Source organism: Polypterus senegalus, chromosome 8 (assembly GCF_016835505.1).
Source record: "Polypterus senegalus isolate Bchr_013 chromosome 8, ASM1683550v1, whole genome shotgun sequence".
In the NCBI taxonomy this organism is placed as follows: domain Eukaryota; kingdom Metazoa; phylum Chordata; class Cladistia; order Polypteriformes; family Polypteridae; genus Polypterus; species Polypterus senegalus.
In genome coordinates this window covers 14,790,550-14,814,408 of record NC_053161.1, presented here as the reverse complement: position 1 = coordinate 14,814,408, position 23,859 = coordinate 14,790,550, and the positions used below count along the sequence as shown (strand labels likewise).

Sequence of the window (23,859 nt, the reverse complement as noted above, 5' to 3'; positions counted from 1 at the left end):
ATTTCAGGATTTTATTCTCCATTACAAAAGATCTTGGTTTTGACTTTCCTGTTTTGCAGTCTGTGCATTTGTTTAAGGTTTTACTACTGGATTTGGCTATTCTTTGAGCAGCGTTATTTAAGGAGACTTTATGTATTTTTATATTTTTGTTACAAAACTTTAGAACTATTAAGAAATTTCACCTTTCCTCCATTCCCTTTTGTATGCAGGCTGCAAGATTGAATCTGAGTTCTGGGACCAAGTTTACATTAGGTTTTGAAGCCTTTTTAACTATTGTGAGAAGATATCCTTAGTAGCCACCTTGGCACCACCATATTTCAAAGTTTGTGTATTATGCAATAAACCCACAACTCAAACAAAATCAAACTAACAAATTCACATGCTTATGACACAGCAACAGCCATTTTTAAGTTACAGGTAGCTGAGAAACACTGGTTTAAGTGTATGTGTAACTAGCTCTGCCTACAGCCCTGTTCATAGCAGTGCCATGCCCTATGCCCAGAGCTGCCATCAAAGGCACTGTCCTTACCCCTGTAGTGCAGCACTGGAAGAAGCTGGTATGAAAATGGATGTATGTACTTAGTTTACTCCAGATGCAAAATTAAAAAAAAAAAACAACTAAATAAAAAAATAAATCTTTGTGGAAGAAATGCAACAGAAGGCAGGAGAAGAAAACAATGTAGCGTACAAAATGTCAGGTTTCACTGTGTCTAGTGGTAAAAAGAAAATGTTCCAAGGACTGCATGAAAAAAACATTTTGAAAGTAAAGGTTTGGTTGAGTACATAATTATACGTACTTAGTTACAATTTATTTACTTGTTGCTTCCGAGTGATATAAAGTTTTTGTGTGTATATGTATATTTTTTATCTAAAAAAATATACAGTAAAATCTCACTTATCCGACATAAACGGGCCGGCAGAACGTTGGATAAGCAAAAATGTCGGATAATGGGAGGTGTTAAGAAAAAGCCTATTAAGCGTCAAACTATGTTATAATTTTACACATTACAAATCTCGGTTTCACGAACGTCTCTGGACACGTACAAATCGGGTTATGACCAAAAAGTTCGCCAAACTTTTGCATCTGTTCACGACCACACATAAGGTATATGAATGAATGAGTTTCCCTTTCGGTTTGTCTGTGCCGATGATTTCCGCAAATGTTCAGTCTCTCCCTGTGCATTCCCTGTGCAGCAAGAGAGAGAGAGACACAGGCAGACACACACGCGCACGCGAGAAAGAGACACACACACACACGCGGGAGAGAGAGACACACGTGCACACACACGCCAGAGAGGGCTGGCCACATAATCCACTGTAATCATGTTTTACAACAAAACAACAGAAACAGAAAAATGTAACTGAAAAAATGAACCTAGCAACTAAAAATAGACTACGCTCACGCTCGCAACTTACAGTTCTTGTCGATTGACTTCGGATAATACAGAATGTTGGATAAGTGAGACTCTACTGTAACTGCAACTGCAATACTCGTTTTGAGAGATTGTTTACGCGAGATTAGATATTTCCAAAAATCTACACACTGAATGTTTCCAAAAGGGGGCACACTGTGCTAAACAGCATACCACTACAATGCTATGGGATATGACATCTAAACTTGGTACAATGATAGCCGACAGACTGGGGCACAAAAGAAAATTGGTTGTGCATCAAAAAGCGTCTTGGTTATGTGCTGTAAAATCCAATTTTTTGGTAGAGAAATACCTAAGCTGCAATTTTTTGTGCATTTTACTTAGTTGATATTGGTGTAGAGAAAGGGTTTTAATCATATAAATACTTTGTTTTAGAAGTCTGAAGTGTTGCACTCACTACTCTTGAGCCATTTGCTGTTCCATTATTACATAAGCAGGGTAATGGTCATTTAATTTTGGGTATGTAATGTATGCACAATAAAGGCAAAACTCCTCAGGGCATAAAGGGTTAATATTATATTCTACAAATGGTACAACACATTTACTTGAATTAAAAAGAAAAAACAACAACAACAGTAACAACATGTAAATAATGAACCTCATTTACTTTAATGTTTCAGTACAAATGTCTTGTCTATGTAGACTTTAGTTGCTCACTTAGCACTTACCGTAATTGGGAGAGTGGAGCACCTCAACAAAAGAGACAGGAACAAACAAAACAAAAAACTCAAAAAGGCATCGGATGGATTTGTAAATGAGTTTTTTTTTTTCCTTTTAAGAACATACAATTTTTTTTTCTTATTGCACCAGCAGTTACAAATAGACATTCAGAGTGCATTTCACTTACAGACTTTCTTGTGACATAATACTTTCAAATCATAATGTTGTTTATTATGCAGTATCTATTGTATAACATAATACCTGCAATATTGTTGTGCTTAACACCTAACTTCTTATTTCAAATATCTTTCAGATCTGCAGTAATTTAAACCTAAACAGTCATTCCTTTATAATAATGGCATTGAAAATAACTGAGATAAAGACAGTGGCTAAACAAGGCAAGAAATATCAAACAAAAAACAGTAGGCTTTTAAAAGCATAAAGATATACCATCATTAACACTTAGCAGGATAAATACAGTCAATGCTTAAAAGGACAGTTTGTGTGTGTAAAAAAACAAACAAAAAAACAGTATGATGCTTGATCAACTAAAATCGCTTGATGATGATGACAATTAAAGACAGATGAAGGATTGTTTGACCGAAACACATACAAATAAAACAGCACTTTACAAGAGGTTCCATGACTTAACATATATACTACGGTAAATACAAATAACTGAGAAGACTGGTCAGATTCATCTTAAATTCTTTAGTTTAAAAGAAAAAGAAAGAACAAAAACAACAAACATGAATTCAGTAAATATGTAGAATACTAACCTACAGATTAAACCGGGGTCAAGCTTATACACCATTGTGATCTAAAAACAACTTCACCAACTTGTTTTTTGAATCAATAGTCCGAAACTCGTGTATGTATTACTTCTGCCTATATTGTGGTAATTGAAAAATCTCTCAGTAATAACATTTTCATCATTCTAAAAACAAACTTGCAATACAGAATAGATAAATGATTAATAAACACAAATCCTTTACCATTATTATAAACAGTAGGTGCACTCAGTAAATTTAACAAGACATGGCCTTGTAGTATTCTAATGAAAATAAACAACATTTTAAAAAGTGTTATTCTGTACCAAGTTGTATATACATTTTTAATTTATATCACACTGAAATATTGATAGAAAAGCTGCATTTGCATATTTAAAAATATGTATTCAATTTTGTATAGGAATACAACTAGACAGAAAATTTGAAATTATCGCAACATTCTATCGTTCCACAGGATAAAAATGTAAATAAAATGCACTCTGTCTCATAACAACATACACCCACCTGAAGACAGCAGGTTGATACCTCATGTTGCAAGTATCCAAATTGCAAAAAGTCTCCAATCTTTAAAATTTTGTGTATATATGCATAATATACACACACGTGCACACAGACACAATGCATTATGGTTTAAATTCATACAAACCATTTCTTATAAAAGCAAATAATGTGCAAAATTGCACAATAAAATACTTCTATCCAAATTAGGACACAGAAATAATATAAAAAAGTATATTGCTTAATCCTCAGTTCAGATGTTATCGATGAAACAGTATTTGTATAGCTGACACACAATATTCACTAGTCTTTTATTATTACTTGCTTTTCTCTTACAAAAAACCCAGCATGCTAAAAAAAAAAGGATACAAAACTCGTCAGAACGAAGTTGAGTAAATATTCTATTTTTTTGAAAATGTGTTTCTTTTTTTAAATACTGTAAAGTACTTGGAGATTTCATATGGAAATGACTGGAAACCTAAGTGCCAGAGAAGTGGCTGTATTTCACCTTCACCAACATCAACATGCTATGCTGTGCAAAAGTCACCACACAATGCATGTTTCTTCACACTTGATCGGCACAGGTTAATCTTGGCAGCACCAGTTCAGTCAAAAATAATTTAGCAGGATCCACACATTCTACTTTGTAGCATGTAAAGATCTGTCCTATGGCTATCACAACTAAAAACAAAGTAATAGTGTTTCACAAAAGTCTCTTACCATACACACCAAACTACAAATCAGAAGGCATTTGTCAAATACACTGTTACATGTTTTTAAAATGTATTTCGCTGGATCACCAGCAAAATAAACAAGCATCATACTGTGCCTGTTTGAAATGTTTAGACTGTTTTAGCCTCACTGTACATTACACAGCCTTCCTCCTCCTCTGTATTTGTTATATTCTGCACACTATTTATTGTAATACAGTGCTGCTGAAAAGACTGCAGCATATTAAAAATAAAAATATGTAAGTGGACTGCAGAAGAAACTTGGACTTTGTGTTCAAATATGTTGGAAGTGAAATATTATGAGGCCCTCACATAAAATGTATACCCAAACATACTGTATATGGATCATTTAGGTCAGTAATATAAATGATAAGTGTTTGACTGATATCATATCTCTCTCTCTATACATACAGTATATAATATATATATTCAGTTAAAAACTGAAACAAAAAGTTATCACCTGTAAGTAAATAGCATATAAGTAATTCATTAAACAAATGTATTTAAGAAAATATATGTTATGAATTGTGTGCAGTTAAACATCAGCAAAGTACTTAGAAGGTGACAATCCCCACACTACAATTTCAAACCAACAAATCTAGTCCCACCTCGTGTCTGCCAGACATGGAGTATGACATGTTACAAAGTCTGGCAAAACCAAGCTGAAGAATTCAATATCCATCAAAAGGTCATGTTAAACGTATTTTAAAAACACTCCATCACCATATACCAAACGAATGTTGGTTACCTTAAAACTTTAGGCATGGATGAATGTATTCTCTAGGGTCACCATGTCAGCTATGGTTAAATTAAATTCAGTTCATGGTGAAGGACATATTATAGGCACGTCTGGGACTCATCACATTACACGTAATAAAAAAATTTGTGCAGCTTCTATTTCACACACTTATAGAAATGGAATTAAACGAAACGCAACTCTTCAGATGAACAGCACTAGGGAAGTTCAAGTTGTCATTTTTAGACTGCATTTTTTAACTTTGGTTCGGTGCAAAAATGACATTTTCACATTGTCCTATAAAAATTATAAAAGCATCCTGGACATGACACATTTTAAGGACAGTACATAACATTTACTACTATTATTGAAACTGTATTTTAAAATACTCTTACTGGTTGACACCTTTATGTGTGTTAGATTTGAAATTAGAAAGAGTGAAAATCGAAAAGTGCATATATCAGAATTTGCATCATGCCTAGAACTTATTGAATCCCCTTTCATCTTCTCAGTCTGCCTTTGGGAAATGTATGATTGGCAGACATCAAAACTAGCAGCAAACTAGCCTTATGTCAACAGTTCTTTCTTATCAGCCTTCAATGTCTCTGTCCTTACTACAAATGAGTGTAAGAACCCTGACAGCTCTGGTCCCATGCCTACAACTTACTTACCTACATCCACCAACACAAGTGCCCGCCACCATTACATTAAATAAAAAAACAAAGGGATTATTAGTTGCACTTTTTCTTCAATGTGTTTAATGCACAAATATTTCTAGGCATGTTTTTTTTTTCTCTTCTAATCAAGTAAAGAAAAATTCTTTCATCAAGTACAGAGGGGAGAATTTGCCTGTTCAGTCAAATGTGCAGACTTTCACTTTTTAAAAGCAGCTATGACTTAAGATGAAGATGCCGTCTTTGTTGAAATAAGAGCTGGACTGTAGAAGTTTAAGCAGCATTCATATTAGAGGTATTTAGTTGGGTATCTTAGCAGGAATGTTTTAGGGGAACTTGCACCATGATAAGAGTTGCTGTCATTTCTCAATTAAAAAACAATTACAACAAAAACAAAAACAAAAAAAAAAAATCATACTGGGAAAAAACAAGTATAGTGTATGCAAATCATACTCACACTTTGTGGACATGGTCTTGTTCGACCACACCTTAAAAGTAACCATTTTTTGTTCAATGTGTGCCAGATAGACATAAATAAGAGACAATGTAAGTTATGAGTTATGAACAAAAATACTATTTTTGATAATACAATAAGTACTGAGGACTTACATTAATAAAGCTCTGCCACCCCAAACACTGTATACAACCTGCACTGGAAGAGGACTGCAACACACCTTGAGCCATTAAAAAAAATAGTGGAAAACATAAACAAACTGCATATTGCATTATGTTATTTTGGGGCAGTCTATCTTGAAATATAAAATGTGAGTGAATGCTGGCTAGTGAACAATAAAGACAACCAAATACTTTAAAACAAGCTGCCTTCTAAACTACTGCATAACCTTTACTGATTTGTTACACTAAACCACCTTAAACTGAACTTGCATCCACTTGCCTAAAGGATCCGCCTAGAGAACTGAACACCAGTTTCTGCAGTGCATTCATACATTTCAAAAAGACGAAAATCTTTCAGGAAACCGTCAATGATCAAAGACATAGACGGAGTCACATTTGTTTCATTATTCTACACCTACAGTATGGTGTATAAAACAGAAGGCCATTTTATTTTTGTTTCTCAGTTGTAGATTCAGTATTTGTTTTTTCCCAATGTTGTTAAAGAGCTGCAGAATGTCATTTACGAGTTTCACAGACCCCTAGACTACACAAGCTATGACCCCTTTTGGTTTATCTTTACATAAAAAAACGAAACCATCAAGTTGGGAAAAAAGGAGATGGGCTCAAGGAAAGACGGCAGAGTAAAATAAGAAAGCAGCATGTTATCTGAAACTGTACTGTTCGTCACAGAATCATTCTTGAAATCACTGCTTTCGACTTTCCTTTGTAGTGCAGGTTATATAAATGTTTGCAAAAACGTTGAGCTTCTTCCTGGATAAGATGTGTTCCTGAATGTTCACTTTTAACATATTGCTTTAATTGTTTGTCTTTGTGTGTGTGTACTTTTTACACATCAACCCCCATAAGCTTCATCAGAATCACATATGCTTAATAAAAAGTGATAATTTTGAGTTAAGTGGAAAAGTAGACATCAATGGCTTAAAGTACTGCTATGGGACTCACTATTAGGGCATTTGCCTTTGGTTAGTTTTCTCATCCATTTAGGAATAAAACTTTGTAGAAAGTGTCCAAGAAAGGTAGTTTGCCTTTTTCAAAGCAGTTTGAATACTGTTAGTAAAGCAATGCAGATATTGTCCCAGATAATGTTAGTCAGGCAAGACATAAAAAGGAAAGACTAAAGAAGTCTCAGAACATTCTTGCCTTAACCCTTGACGTTTAGTCATAATCTGTGCTGTCAATTCAAATCTTTGGCAAATTAACAGTGAAATACAAAATAAGAAAAAGGTCTCTGTGGTATTCTGACCCAAAGGTATCTGGTTAGAATTGTGGCCAAGGATTACAGCTGGTGCTTCATCAAACGTTAGGTCAGATCAGATGAGGGTGCATACTTCTCTTTCAGTGCCGTTGTACTAAGCATCATACTTTTTACCCGTTCGGTGGATCTGGTGAAAGAGTGTCATGGAGAATGCCATCCCAAGTACCTGAAGAAAGACAGGAAAAAAAAAGGAGTCTGAGTTAAAACGTGCAAAGATAGGTTAAAAACAACTTATCAATGCCATTTTTTTAACATTGCATATCCATTCTTGTACTGGAATTATTTAATGGTTTCACACGACCAAAATGCTCACTTTTTCTGGATGCGTATGTGATCTGAAATGGGAAACTGAGTAATACTGGGGTGTCAATCTCAATTGCTGAGTAATTGAGGGTTTTCACTCCAACCAGATTCTTAATTAGAAGTCAGCCCTTGCTATCAAAGTTATTCTATGACTTGCCAGTGCTTTCATTCAGCCACAAGACATTTCTACATGTGTGGAGTTTCCTTTTCAGAAACTTATCCCGATTTATTTCTTGTTAAGGAGAAGATAAGCATTTCTTTTTACTTCATTTTTTTATCTTAAAAGATAAGATAAAAGATAGATAGATAGATAGATAGATAGATAGATAGATACTTTATTAATCCCAAGGGGAAATTCACATAATCCAGCAGCAGTATACTGATACAAAGAAACAGTATTAAATTAAAGAGTAATAAAAATGAAAAAAAAAAAAATGAAAAAAATTAAAATAAAACTAATGTTAGCATTTACTCCCCCGGGTGGAATTGAAGAGTCGCATAGTGTGGGGGAGGAACGATCTCCTTAGTCTGTCAGTGGAACAGGACAGTGACAAAAGTCTGTCACTGAAGCTACTCCTCTGCCTGGAAATGACACTGTTTAGTGGATGCAGTGGATTCTTCATGATTGACTGATTGGTTGAAGTTGCTTAGTGCCCGTCGCTCTGCCACAGATGTTAAACTGTCCAACTTTACTCCTACTCCTAAACAAAAATTTAGTGATGACTAGGGCACAGTTAGCTGGTTGGCAGAGTGCGTGTTAATAATTGACAGCTACAATGGTTAAAGGTGAAAAAAAAAATCTATTAAAGACTCTGAATGTGGCTGTGTAAGTAGAGTAGAATAAATGAGTGGTCATAAATCTTATATCAAAAGACAGAAGGAACTGTAAGCAGCACTAAATAGCTTCTATTTAGGAAAACAGTCAACTGTGGCATTCCAGGAGCCACGTTTGACCCCCAGGTTTAGTATATGTTGCACTTGCATGGCCACTGTATTCTGAGGGAGAGTTTCATTAGCCTTTCATCTTCTTTTTTCATTTTTTTAAACAAATACAAAGAGCCTAAAAATATAAAAGACTTCATACAATACAACATTGACAGACATATTTCATGAAAAGTAATCAAAAGAACAACATCAGCTGTCCATCAGACACACAGCACTAGTAACACGTGTGCACCTCATGGGTATGATGGATGAAAGAGTACTCTAAAACAGCTTCACCACAACAGACTGAAACAAACAACTCAACGATGATAAGTCCATGATGCACCACAGAAGCTATTTCACATCTGGGTTTAAGCCAGAGTTGCAATTACCAAATTGACTCTCATCTGTTACTTTTAAAGTGCATTTTACACCCAAACACTGTGCAATACCTTCTCTTCATTTTGCAGTTTGTGTTTCATGCTATTTTACCAGTTTACCAGTGAATAACATATAAGTACTGTATATAAAAAAAGAATAGGACAGACTGCTTTATTTAGTAGTCTGTAATTTAGGATGCAAGTCAGACCTGAATCACATATTGCAACAAGTCAACATACATTTACACATTTAGAGGTTTTTTAAAAAAATCAACACTCCATCAAAATATTGTTAAATAAAAAATACATTTTCTATTGTTTCTTATGAAAATGACTGATGGAATATACTGAAACTCGCTACATGTGCAGACTCTTGTAAAAATAGATGTAAAAAATTGTGAAGCACATCACGAGAAAACAACATGGTTAGAGGTATCTTTAACCCTCCTCTTATTACTGGCAAATGTTCGCACTTTTATCAGTACTGCTGAAAACTGCTAGCACTACAACAAAGCAGAAAAGGAGTAAACCATGTATTCATTCATAGATGTTGGAAAGACCGCACAAAAACAAGAATGCAACTTACTTTTTTTTGCAACACTAGACCTCCAGGGCAGTGACAATGAATGATCCTTCCATAAAGGAAAGAACCAAATCCTCTTATCTAGCTTTAAAAACTTAGGCGAAAAAGCCGGAACTAAGAAGGATATTTCGTAAATAATGTAAGTTTCAGAAATTCTTACCCATACTATATGTCTTCTCCATGCTGGGTATGGCTAAGGGTTATTGTGAAATTCTCTTAATTGACAAGGCTAAGCAATGCTATGTCTCCTATTGTAACAGTACCATTTTGTGTTTTTAATGTACTTAGGCTACCTGTTTCATGTCAATGCCTAATTTATAGCTGCAAAGGCCTCTGTGGCAGTGTGAAGTATTTGGATGATACTCTTTTTTTTATATCTGAATTTAGAAGGAAATCCTGCTTGTGGTTATACTATGGTCACTGACACTAGTCTACAAATAAATAATTCTGTGTGTTATATTTGTCTGGAGTGTGGAGCTAAGCATTTATGATATACAACAAAAAGTGTATAAGTGAAAGTACAAATTTCTAAGGAACATTATATATTTCTCAGTTTATGGAAAAGTAAACAAAACATTTTTTTTTTCTGGCAGGGCGCCCTGAGACAATATTCTCCTTGCAGGCACGATTATATAAAAAAGAAAAAAGGGGCACTAAAATAATATATAAACCTCTCAAGTTGATGTCTCCCTAAAGTGACAAACAGATGATCGTATGTTCCACCCTTAGTTGGTCACTACTAACTGAAATATTTTTATTTTCTACACGGACACACGATATTAATTCAAACCATAAGAGGTGATGAACATTCTGTATTGTTCCTGAGCTGAACATTGTTGTCATGTGAACAGCAGTAGGCAGCTGTGGGCTGTGGACATCAAAGACTGGCACATCCAAATATAGTATTTTTACTATTTCTACTTATGACAAATGCCTTTGGAAGCTGCCTCCTTCATTTTGGATATTTATTTTTTAAAATGTTTTATAAACAAGGTCTAAAGACTATTTAAAATTCAGTGAACAAAATTTAATGGTCCAGACTAGAATGCTATAAGCAGTAGTACAAATTTTCCATGCACAATATTGTGTACAAACATAAACAAATTGTAAACTTATGGATGACAGTGCAGATGATGCATTTTTAATTACTTTGAGCAGTTTTATGAGATCTCCATTTGAGACAATGTTGAAACCAGGGATATTTGGATGATATTGGTATTACTGTCAGAGCACTGGGGATTTAACTTTGACACAGCAAACTGACTCAGTGCTAATACTGTACACTTAAACAACACAGCGTTGTGTTCATCTGAGCCTGGATACATTGAGGAGGATCTTGTCAGTTGGATGCAGTCTAATTCAATACTTTCCAGAATGTTTGGGCAAAATTGCATGCAAATTAACCCGGAATGATCTAGTTGTTCTTTAAGCCACAAGTAAAACCAAAGAAAAATTAAACAAGGAAGCACATTTACATGAAAGAGCTGTCATTGAAGTACCACAAAGAATTATATAAAGCATTCTAGTCTAGTGCTTGTCTCAATTATCTTAACTATAAAAATAAAGACATTAAAGAAAATTGCTTTAACATGCATATGAATGGCTGCAAACAACCAGTCACTGCATTCAGAAAGCAAAGTGAAAGCCTATTATTGTTGTTTAGTAATGTAATTAGTGTGTATTTTACATAGTATCTGGACACCTACCTGGAGCGCTATGTTGCCATTTTCATCACACTAACTTTTGTACAATAAACTTTCTACCGCTCTGAATTGACTGTCAACTTACAAATAGAGTGTGGAGTAATGGTTAAGACTTTGGACTTTAAACCCTGAGGTTGCTGCTGAAACTGTGTGACCATGAGGAAGTCACTTCACCTGCCTATGTATGCTACGAATGGAAAAATAAAAGAAATGTAACCAATTAGTTCTCAACTGCTTTAATCTGCCCTGGATGAAGCTGTTAGCCAAACAAAGAAAGTAATTTAAATTTTAAAAATTAGTAAATGTAAATATGCTGCAGTGATGCCTTTTGGCAGTGTCTAGCTATTTAACTGGCCATAGGATCTGTAAATACTCCCATTAAATGATCCAGAATCACAAATTCACTATTCACAAAATTTATGGGGTCCAAACATTTGACACACAGATTTGTTTTTCATACTCAATTCTGCTATCAGCAAACTACAACACGCTCAGCAAGAGTTTACCTTGCTGAACGTTTAGGCTTTGAAATTCTGGCTTTGAAGTTTTGTCATTTTATTCACAGCTTGCTAGCCTGAATCTCTGACTTCTGTTTAGTACATTTAAAGTAGGCCTGGACTATTTTCTAAAATATAAGAAAAAAAAACCAGTAAGAATATCTGGACCAAAAAACACTTGCACTTATGCAACAATATTTCCCAAAGAAAAAAAACCTAGGGAAATCTGCATTGGGGGATGTTTTAATACTATACATTTTATTAAAATTCCTCTTTGTGTTGTATTACTTAGTGAATAAACTGTTTTAATGCTATTAAAAATGAAACATTTATTTACCTGTATTATTAAGATACACATTCCAATGATACCAAAGACATGTTTATTTTCAGCAAGGTAGTTCCTGATTGCATCATAGCAACCCTGCATTAAAAAAGAAAAAAAGTGTGAAGAAAAAATACAGAATTTAAGAAAACCTTTTTGTATCCCACTGTGTAACATTCAGCTAACTAAGCCAATAACAGATTCTAAGAATCTCAATTCGGTAAGAGTATTTATTCCTTTTCAATGATGAATTTTTTACATTATTTTGTGGGAATTTTAATGCTACAGGAAGGCTGCTCTTAGCATAGAGAGTGTTCTCCAGATAAGAAAGCATTATTTTTGCCACTGATCAGAGCTGTAAAGTTGTTTGAAAAAGTACCTGCGAATATGCACCTGACTTTAAACTCATAAAAACAAGGGTGAAATATTCAGCTCATAATATTAGTTGGCGCTGCTTTGGGCTTTCCGTGTCAAAGCGTCTAAACTTATACAAGTGTAGTTCACCAAACAGTATCTCACACTGGCTCATTCTCCTTGTGATTGTCTTCTCTAATACACCATACAGAATTGCAATCTGTTTTACTTTCAAACTGCATTAAACAAAGTGTTCTATTGACTCAGCTGGAATGTCAAAGAATGGGCATCCAGGGCAGGTAACTCTGTCTCCTGAACTGGTGTGTAGCCTAGTCTGTTGCACCAGTTTTTAAAATAAATTTTGTCGACACCAACATTGTGATTTATCCTGATAAATCTTCAGTTTTCTCTCTGAAATATGTAACAACTTCAGCAGAATCCATTTCATCGGCAGCAGTAAACATTTTTCTAGTTAATTCTTGTACTATCTCATCTCCCACACAGACATATTGAATGAGGCATGAGCAATCTACAGAAGGCGATTCACTAATCAAAACACAGTATGTGCTAGAGTCCACCCTATGAACTTTGACGGGTGAAAGTGACTGTTTTATTTCATGATGCGCTTGGGGGAATATTACAGACAAAATGAAAAAAATAAATATGCAACAAAAAACATATTTGGTGACATATGTAAATATTTATGCTCACATTACACTTTAATAATAATAGTACTTTAAATATGTATGTATTTATGCTCACATTACACTTAGTACATTTATTTGTGCATTTATTTATTCATTCTGTCCAAAATATTCCTCCATAAGAGAAAGCCAAAGCCTCTACCTCTGCCATATCTCAAAATATGATTGTTACTCGTGACACCTGAAGTGATTTACACTATATGTAAGAAGGCAAGTATCAATAACAAAATTTCTTGACAACTGTTTTCAAATGATAACAGGCATTTTTTTCAATACTTTTTTTTGTTTTTTTTAAATAAACGGTTTCATTGAAATAAATCTTTATATTGCTCCTTTTACAATACATCCTTATCAAAATCCTTTAGAAAAACATTTCGGAATACATTCATTGTGAACCAGAACAAAATCGAACAATTCTGTAATAACATTTCTCAGTAATGAGTCACAATTCACATTTGTTGTAGATGAAATTACCGTTGGCCAGAACAAACTGGTGGAATTGCGGCCACAATCTTGGTAATGTTCTTGACAGCAACGGTCAGGAACCACTTGTTCCTTGAGAGCATCATACCAATCGCTGTAATCTGTCACCCCACAGCACTTCCACTAGATGCAAGAACAAAAAAAAACCACGTGTTACTGTAGAAGCACAAAAGCCAATAATAGAAGAGCATACTTATAGCTATTCATTTACCACATAGAGACAATCTAACAGAATGTCATGCAAGACAGGTCCCAATACAGACTAAATTGCCCAGGTCTCTCATCATAACTTGTCTTATTAACTGCATTCACATTAGCTTGTTACACAAAGTGTTCCACTGAATGAATAATGGAAAACTGCATATATATTCTGTGTATATGTGTTGTTCCCACCTTGCACCTGTTTATTGCTGAGATAGAATCCAGCTAACTCGCACTCACTCCCTGGATGAGTGGGTTAGGAAGATGGATGAATGGACGGTCAACATTGGCAGCATAAAAGTCACAGGAGAATAGTGACTGTAACTATGTTAAATGAAATGGTAAATGGCTATTCTGACTTAAATTATAAAGATAAGGAGGGGTAGGTATTTATTTTTATCATCATTCATCCATTCACAACAGATGACACTATTCCAGCAGGTATACAAGAACAAGAGTTCCTTTCTGCTAAGTTAATATACACATGAAATGGGGGAAGTGATTTAATATGTAAAGTGCTAAATATAATCTGCCATTGTAAATTATATCTTATTGCTATCAAGGCAGTTGAAAGACTGATTCCTTCATTAATATCAGACAATCTTCTTATGAACTTCATTAAGAGCACAACAAAGTTCAGACAAGTCAATAACCTATTTGGATGCACATTCAAGACATGATTGATTACTGCATTCTTGAAAGCTAGAAAAAGAAAATACATAATCATACCTCTGCTTGAATAATATTCCATGCATTTTTGAGCCCAACATTGTACTCTGTGTTATACAAAGCCAGCCCATCCTTCAGATCCTTCTTTGCATTTTCACTTACCTAGGAAAGAAACAAACACCTTAGCTGTGGAGTAAAGTCTGCAACTGTATTATAAGTAAATGCATATGAAATATCTTTTTATTATTTTTTTCCATTTACTACTAGTATATACAGTACATTTAATGCAACCAGAATATGGTTTACAGAGGAGAGACAGATGTGTTTTTAAAACAATCTAATGAATGTTAAACATAAATAAAATAAACCAAAGAAAAATGTCAAACTATCTAAAAAGAAGAATGTTTAGGGTTTGGTGAAAAACACTGTTCTTTCTCAACGAGTGTATGTTTTTTTAATCAAACTGCATATCCATATATATATATATGTATATATATATATCATATGACAAATAATTTTTTTAGGTTGTGGATAATGTGGAATCACAGTGTATAGTAATTAGTATGTATTCGTTTCCATAAGAATCAAATTTTTTAATTCTTAAACTCAGAATTTGAGTTATTAATTTCTAATTATAGGGATATGTAAGAACCAAATGGTCTTAAATAAGACAAAACTAATAGCAGACTATACTATAGTCACAAATGAGAACATTTGAAACATGCATTTTATTTGGTTTGATCAGGAGACAAAATGTTTTAATATATCAAATGGCCTGTTAAATTGTTAAGCTGGTATGTATTATATACTGGTAAGGTGCCTTTCAAAAAGAAGCTCTAGTTTTTGCAAGAAAGTGCAGCAAAATAAATATTTTAAAGGTTGCGGCAACAGCAGCAAATAAATTCACCAAGATACTATGTCGTGTTGTGCCAGAGAAATGCGTCCATTGCCCTAAGGCCTTTGCAGTGTTTAGGGGGGGAATGAGAGTACCTGCTTAATCCAATCTCAGGGTCTGGGGAGCTGCAGCTTATTATTATATGGCAATAATAACAAAAATTCAAAGAAGGAAAAAACAGCCTATTTTTGGTTCAGCTATCTAAAGCCTTGCAACATTAACACATTATTTTGCAAAAACAAAAATATTCAATGTTGTTTTCACCCTTCTAGAAATGGTCCCATAACAGTCTAGATTTGCTTATATTACAGTTTGCTACACTGCGGAGGAATTTACTTAAAATGCACATTTACTTCACAAATAAATGATTTAAATGCTATCCAAAAGAACGAGGCGTGACATGTTAAAACAGCTGTGGGCAAACTCTGGCCTAGAAGGCTACAAGGTTTTTTTTTTTAATTAATTAATTAATCCATTCATTTATTTATGCTATCAGTCTCAATGGACAGTTTATGTCCGTAAATGAGCTGCATCCTCTGCCACATTCAATGCTTATTTATCTTTGCCTCTAGAATTACCATGTAATCCGAGAAATGAATTTTTGTGAAACACTGGCACAAACAGATTTTTTCCCACATTATTAGCTTTTGTTCCCAGTTTTCTGAAAGCAACTCTTTGCTTCTATATCTTTTTGGACAGAAGTAAATGGCCAATTTCTGAAGGCAAGCCTTAGAGGAAATTTGCTATCTAACAAGAGTCGGCGGCCATTCATAGCAGTGTCTTTCCAACATTTTAATTGTAGAAAAAAATATGAAATAGTCTCATGCGTAAGACTAAATGTGATGTCATAGCACTGCACAACCATACAGATCAGAGGTAACATACTTTAAAAGAAAACTACCACTTTCATAAACTCTAAACCCCGAAAAGGTAAGCTTCAGATGTAGCAGTCTAATACATGACTTCATGCATGAGAATTAATTTACAAAATACTATAAAAATAGAAATATGAGATGCTTGCACACAATGATAGCCAGAAAGAATGTGATCCTAAATCGGTAGCCCCATGCAGGGTTCAATATTAAAACAGTTCACGAATTAGGAGATTACAGCACAGCACTGACTTTTGTATAAATACATTGTATATTCTAATTTATTCATATAGGGAAAAATACATTCTTAATATTTTTTTTCAAATCAAAGAAATTTAGCTTGATTACCTTTCTGCAGCCTGAATGCTGACCAATTTTTTGTAGGTTTGCAAATATTCACATTAAATAATCCATTCATCAATTTCTAGCATACTTAATACATTGTACTTGTCCTGAGCCTATCCTGATTTCATCATGTGCTAGGAAGGAACCAAACCCAAATACACCCGTATTAACCCAAGCTGCATGCCTTTGGGATTTGTGAATAAACTGGAATATCTGAAGAATACCAATGTAGACATGTAGCGACCATGTAAAGTCTACAGAAACCAAGCGAGGATTTGAACCCAGGACCTGGAGTTGCAAGTAAAGACTACTGTTCAAGAGTACTAATAACGAACCTGTTTGCCCATATTTAAAAAAAAAAAAACCAAAAACAAATGAACTATAGTACAGTTGCTTTTCTACAGGGCCTGAGGCCCCACCTAGTACCAGTAGGATTATAAATGCATTAAAAATACTAAGTAGAAAGGACAAAAATTACTCTACAAATATTTAAGGTGGTGTTTTGATGTAATCGCCTTTCATTAATTACATAAGCAAAAATGACTGCTTTCACCTATGATTCACAAAATGTGTGCTTTGCAAGTCATTCCATTGTTAAAGCAATATTCATAGCTACAACCTTTTCAAAGTTCTAGAGACTAAGACATTTAACTTTACTTTTATTTTGAAAAGGAAATTACAATGTGTGTTTGAATCTGTCCAATCCAGTCACTATTTCATTAGAATTAAAAGCCTTTTACATTCAGTAGCAATGCTTCTTTGTCCCATTTATGTTACTATAAAATACAATGCACACTTTTTTGTTATAAGTATAAGATAAAGTAACTAGTACTAAAGGTTAGACAAAATGAATCATTCGAAATGGGGAAGTGACACATGCTTATCATAAAAAAAACAATAGTACTACGACACTAAACATGTAATCAAACAAGAAACTATTTTCTCAACAAAGCTTCTCAATTGTATTTAACAACTTTCACCAAAATAAGACCAAGTTAACTTAACTCTTACCATATTATTCCATGTGTCTAAAGCTCTCTGTGTAAAGTAAATCTGGTTTCAGTTTAGGTTATTCAAAATTCAACTGCATTGCATGCTTGGCCGTTTGTGCAGTTGATTTAATTAAATGTATGTGTTATACTACATACATTAAATTAGTGTGCATGATGCTAAGTACTTAAGTACTTAACAAACAATGTAAGATGGAGATGTATTTATGCGAACATGTAAAGCCCTGTCTATGTAAACAATTTTATCTGAATTAAATCTTAAATGACAAAATGTAATATATTGCAGATGGCATCATGTTGCTGAAATGTAACATCCTGGCCTTTTCAAATTGTTTTAACAGGTCATAACAATGGCTTTAGGTGTGCTTTTTGTAACTTTTTTCATTTTGAGCAGTATTTGCAGCAACTGTCTATAGAAGGCAATTTAAAAAACAAAAGACTGAACTCTGTCCACAAGGTGGCAATCTGCAGCATAAAAGGTACAAAGGTTAAGTTTGACTTGCCAAATGAATATTTCATAAACCAAACTACCATTACTGTAGTCTTGATCCATTCTTTGCTTTTGCCATCTGCTCAGTCTGATGGTAAATAGTCTGAACAACAAATACAAATACTGCTTTTATAAGTCACAGACAGGCAAACCATAACTACAAATTTTAAACATGATTCTTTTATTGAAATTAGTGAGAAATAAAACAAACAATTCAAAATTCGTTATAAGGACCTAATTTAGACTTAATAAAATACACAACATATAGGGGTCTGTATATATCTATATAATATAAGCTGATTTCTGTCCTTCCAGTAGTCACAATTAAAGGAAACTTACTTCCACTGTTTAAATTATTTGAATTAGCTAACTGTTCTCCACTTAGTTTTAAATGCTACATCAACTGTCCATAATTTACTGTGAACCAGGTCACTTTGCATTATACATATACACAACATGATTTTAGAAAACACGTTTTTTTTTGCTTTTTTACATGTGATTCTCTATTTTTAACTATACTAAAGTTCTAATACAACAAAGCACAGTGTTCTAGGGTAAAGTAAATCAATACAGACATTTTACTGCCTTGGCACTGGAGAACAAAGTTATCTTAGGGACAATCAAATTTATAAGCCTGAAGCTGAAATAAGGAGTTTATCTGATAAGAGTTCACTGTATTACTCTCACTAATCTGAGAAAATGATTTGGATTTCTACACTACTCTCAAATGGATTAACTGAATTTATTCTGTAATTAAGTACAAGAGTTGAATTACAAGATGAAGTAAGGTGTCATGCAGACAACGTAATATATCATTATATAAATACTTATGCTCATTAACCTTAAACATTCATTTTGGATCTCTACCACAAGTTTATCACTCGCAGTAAACCAAAATTGAAATAAATCTAATAGGCTAATTAACTTAAAAGACACTTGTCTGAAATATCCATCAAAAACTGATACAACAATGTGCAAAGTTCATGTCGACTGTGTTGAGGAACAGAATTAAATCCAGGACACTGTTAAAAAGGAAGCAACACAAACCATTGTGCCTCTTTTATTAAAGAGTATATCATGATAAACATATTTCTTAACCATTAAATTTGTGTCGTTTCAAGACAGAAATATTACACTACTTTTCTTTCTACACAGAAGCTGCCATTGGCTTACAAAAGCTTTAATATTTGCAGCTAACAAGAGATACTAGTCCCCTTGAAGCAAGGGAAGAAAGAAGTGGATGATCAAAACTGTTCTGAATTTTTAAAGCTTTTTTGTAGTGTATAAAAAGGTATCAGAAAAATTAAACTTGCTTGAAATACAGTATAAAGATATTTGTGCAGTTTTACATTCAGACCACTTCTTAAAAGCTACTTTTATCTATGATCTCTTAAGGCAATGGATCTGTTTAAAATTTCAATGACTGCTGATTGATCTGACATTTTTGTTAAAGTTACAATAAATCATATTAAAATTAAATAACACATATTTCACAACAAAGCATACTATGAATAGCAATGCTGCTTCAGCCTGCTGAAGATTCTCTTTACAGCCTTCTTGTGTTTTTCTGTAACTGAAACACTGTAAATATGAACTGACACTGAGGGCAATCAATAACTTCTGTGGATTTCAGATTATACATAATACATGGAGCTGTACATGTCAAGTAGCAACCAAGCCATACATAATACCTTTTTCTGATCCCATCTCATCCAATTACAGCAAAGGAGGCTTTACGTTTATTAACCTCACACACCTTTTCACATTTAATTTTACTACAATTTGGAATCTTATGTTTTATCTTTTAGAGATGATAACCCAAAAATAACTAAATAAAATACAAGAAATATTCTTTTATAGATTATCCCAAAAATACCCATTAGTATTTACACTGTGGTCTGTAGAGTAATTGTAGAGCCACAAACCCAAGACACAAGCTACACACACTCAGTCCCAGGTTCAAATGACCATTTATTTTCAAAGAAATATGCCTTACACGGAGTTCTCTTCCCAAAAGCAGCACAATTACAGTGCACACCTCTCTCTCTCTGCATGTATTCATCTTGAGATGGACTAGTACCCTGCCCATGGAGTGCTCCTGCATTGCATCCTATATTTGTTGGAATAAGCTCCAGCTTCTCCATGGCCATTCCCTGGGTAATAGGGGGTTTGGAAGATGGATATATAATGTATATCATTGGTGAATAGCAATTTTTGACTCTTGCCACATACGTATCTTTAGAAAACATTACAATTTCAATATATGTTGTACTGATGCCATTCCAATGAATCTACATCTTAATTTAGTTAATTTATTTATTGTGATACTCCACCTTCCCCATATGAGGGCCACAAATTCTCCACATCAGTAATTAGACAAAAGATGCTGATCTTCTCTCTCTCTGTCTCGGGCTTATTTTAAAACTTACATATATATGTTTGGTATCATTCTGGTATCATTCTTTTCAGAATTTATCAAACTTTAATGTGATGTTGTTAGATTTTCAGATTATTATTCCGTTTTTAAATTATAAACTAAAAAATATGAAGAACTCACATTTCGCAAAGAGTAGGACAGCTGCTGTACAGGCTTTTAAATGTTCAAAGTGCCGTGCAAGATGCAGATCATGCGGCGAGTGAAAAGAGCAGGAGGAAAACCCCTAGTATTATTTAAAAGCTTAATATGAAATATTCTGTAAAGTCATTTAGAAACAGTTGCACATTCTTAAATAGAGTACTGTATACTGTCAAGCATGTGGGAATTGGAGATATCTTTTTTTCATCCGCAATTCAGAGAGACATTGACAATACTTCTGGGTTTCTAAGACTAATTCCAACCCTTTAAATGAACCTGGCACTGTTTGTTAAGATTCCCAGTGACTGAGACAGATGACTCAGAAGCTTTTCTTTCTTTTATGCTTTAAATCACTGTTGCATACTATTTATTTTGACCTCTTTTCATACACAGTCCACATTCAATGGGGGCTCACAGGTTCCTCAAACCTTATCTGGCTTCCTCAGCATGTATTGTCTTCACAATACATACAAAAAGAACACTTCCCAACCTTCATTCACAATAAGGACTCAAATATAAATTAAGGCATTTATTGCTTCTATCCTCTGTAAGAAAATCATTGGGATTATACTACCATCTCTGTATTTCCTCAAAGGAAGCACAAAGTGTATATATTCCATCTTTATTTCCAGATTGTGAATGGTTTTCACCAATTACCAAAAGAACAAAGAAAAAAATGACATGCTTCCCATGTATTACAAACAGTTGCCTTATAAAATTCAGGTACATTATGAAAATCTTTAAATACCCTTTTCCATTTTATGAACCACTAAAAACTTGATGTTTTGCAATTACAAAGACTGAGTCTAAAAAGATTTTCAAATGCATGCTTCTAGCCTAACAAATTATCATGTTTGCACTAATTCTAAGTAAACCTTGCAGTAGCCTACGAGATGGAGCAGGGCTAGATGTTACATCATTTGCTGTGTAATGTATACTGCTCAAATGTCTTGTCACATTACCTCTGGAGAATCACATACTGTATTGTGAAAAATGTGGTAAAAGCCCAAGAAAGTTTGAAGGGAAGCCATTTCTTTGATTATGAAACTTGAAGCAATAAAATACAGGTAAACAACCTAATTAAGCAGTATTTAATGAAGGCAAAATGTTTTATTAGGAGTTGTCTTCATGATTAATTTTATAATTTAAATTCATTTTTTATTTGAGCAAAAACATGGATTACTTTTGCAGCATGAGAATACTTTTTTCCATTTAAATGAATGGTAATTATTCATTTGCAGTATGAAAATTCACCTTACAATGGGGTTTTCAGGAAAAGATTAGTGTTACAAAATAGGGGAATCCTGTACTCTTCCTTTTACAGGCAAAACATTTCCACAACGGCCATAAAAACAGGAGGTAAAATCAACAATACTGTTGACTTTTCTTGGTCTAGAATGCTTCCATCTAACTCTTTTGCATCTCCAATTACATCCCCCTTAATTTCTAGTAAAATCACTTTTTATAATAATAGCAGCTTGACATCCCATTACATCAGTTAGTACATCAGTAGATGCCTTTCACTCACATTAACTAGAATCAATGTGAAATCCTTAACTACTGAGGTAATAATGTAAATGTCACAGAAAGAAATACTCAGGACAAATCCTTGAAGAAAAAAAATAAACTATCTTTATTTCATCTCAAGTGCTTCCTAATGGTCAAATTATACTCCGTGGCTGCGTTATTAAGCATGCCCATCTCCAAGTTTCTGCTTTAGGTATGTGTTCAGCATTTCTTGCCTCACATTTCCTTTCATCCTACACCTACCCAGATCTTTGTAGACACAGAACACATAAAATGCATGTATTCCAAACAACAATATACTGTATTATTTATCATTTATAACTTCAAGCACCTCACATGCAGATAAGGAGCCTTGGCTCGAGCTGGGAGACTTTTTGCCCAAGCTGAGCTCTGCCAAGGGGTGGGGAGGGTTTTTCCTGTAGCAGGCTTCTTACTGCTTGTGCTGATTAACGCATTTATAAAAAAAAAGACGCTAATGCTGATGGAGAGGTGTGAAAGAATTCATGGTGGGCTGGAATTACAAGTTTTTCGTAGGCTTCAGGGATTCTAGTGTTAAGAGATGTCGTCCTGCACAACACTATTGTAAAGACATGTAATTTGAGTACTTGTCACCTTTCTGTTAGCTTGAACAAGTCTAGTTATGCCCCTCTAAACTATGTCACTAACAAGTTATGTCTGTTTGCAGAAACATGTTTGAATGGAAGGTTTTCTGTAAACTATAGAGAAGGTATTGAGTGTAATCCTTAGAAGTGCTATTTCTAAGAAAATGGAAGCTCCACATCTGGCCACGATGTGGTCAAAATCACTGAGATAATTTGTTTAGCCCATTCTAATGACTTGTTTAAACAACAAGTAAACCTCCTGAAGGTGTCTGCATGCTATACATATTGGAGTAAGAGCCATGCAACTGGCTGTTTATAGGTGCATGTTACATGCATTAACAAGCAGAAGTACGTAATTAAACAACCACTAAGTGTAGTTAACTACTGTATGTACATTAAGTTACCTTTATGGCTCTGGTGCAGATTGGACATGCTAAGAAATAAGGAGGCATTCTTAGACGGGCTCTGCATCTAATAAATAAAGCCAAATTTGTGTCTGAGTGAGAGTGTTTGCTCAGTGTGCAAATTCACACTACCTTAAGTCCACCAACCTTTGCATAGATTTGCCATTTGTGCAGAGATGCACCACAGGCTATGTCTGGATTCCATATTTAGTTGATGTCTCAATCATGAGCAGCACCACTTGATGCTCGCAACCCAGACAGCACTGCGTACCCCTGTTAGTATAGTATATATATTGTTCTTTTACACTACATCTTCAAAAGAGATGGCATTTTAAGAATCAGTATGTTTCAGACATGCAGCAGTGATTTCTAATTTTATTCAGACTTTTCCTAAGAAATGACCATTTTGTGATATTTGAATAACATGCAAATGTTATTAAACCCCAGCAGAATGTAAACACAAATCTTTGCTGCAAAACAGAGGATGAATAACCTCCCGTCCATCCATCTGCTCCCTAATACTGCTCCAAAAAGCATGAGTGTGAGTCAGAAAAGAGGCCATTTCAGCAAAAAAAAAACTCCACAAAATAAACGTGAAGCCA

At 34.2% G+C, this 23,859-nt stretch overlaps 1 protein-coding gene across 3 annotated transcripts in view; it reads right to left on the bottom strand.

The window, feature by feature from the left end:
- Positions 1 to 2,019: 2,019 nt before the first annotated feature.
- Positions 2,020 to 23,859, bottom strand: part of LOC120533804 (tetraspanin-9-like) — a 297,253-nt gene continuing 275,413 nt past the window's right edge. For all 3 annotated transcript variants that reach the window (XM_039760776.1, XM_039760777.1, XM_039760775.1), the window contains 4 exons: positions 14,598 to 14,699; positions 13,659 to 13,790; positions 12,142 to 12,225; positions 2,020 to 7,580 (listed from right to left, as the gene is read on the bottom strand). In XM_039760776.1, coding sequence (XP_039616710.1) covers positions 7,509 to 7,580; positions 12,142 to 12,225; positions 13,659 to 13,790; positions 14,598 to 14,699 — 390 coding nt within the window. In that variant the 3' untranslated portion in view covers positions 2,020 to 7,508. The remainder of the gene's footprint in view (positions 7,581 to 12,141; positions 12,226 to 13,658; positions 13,791 to 14,597; positions 14,700 to 23,859) is intronic.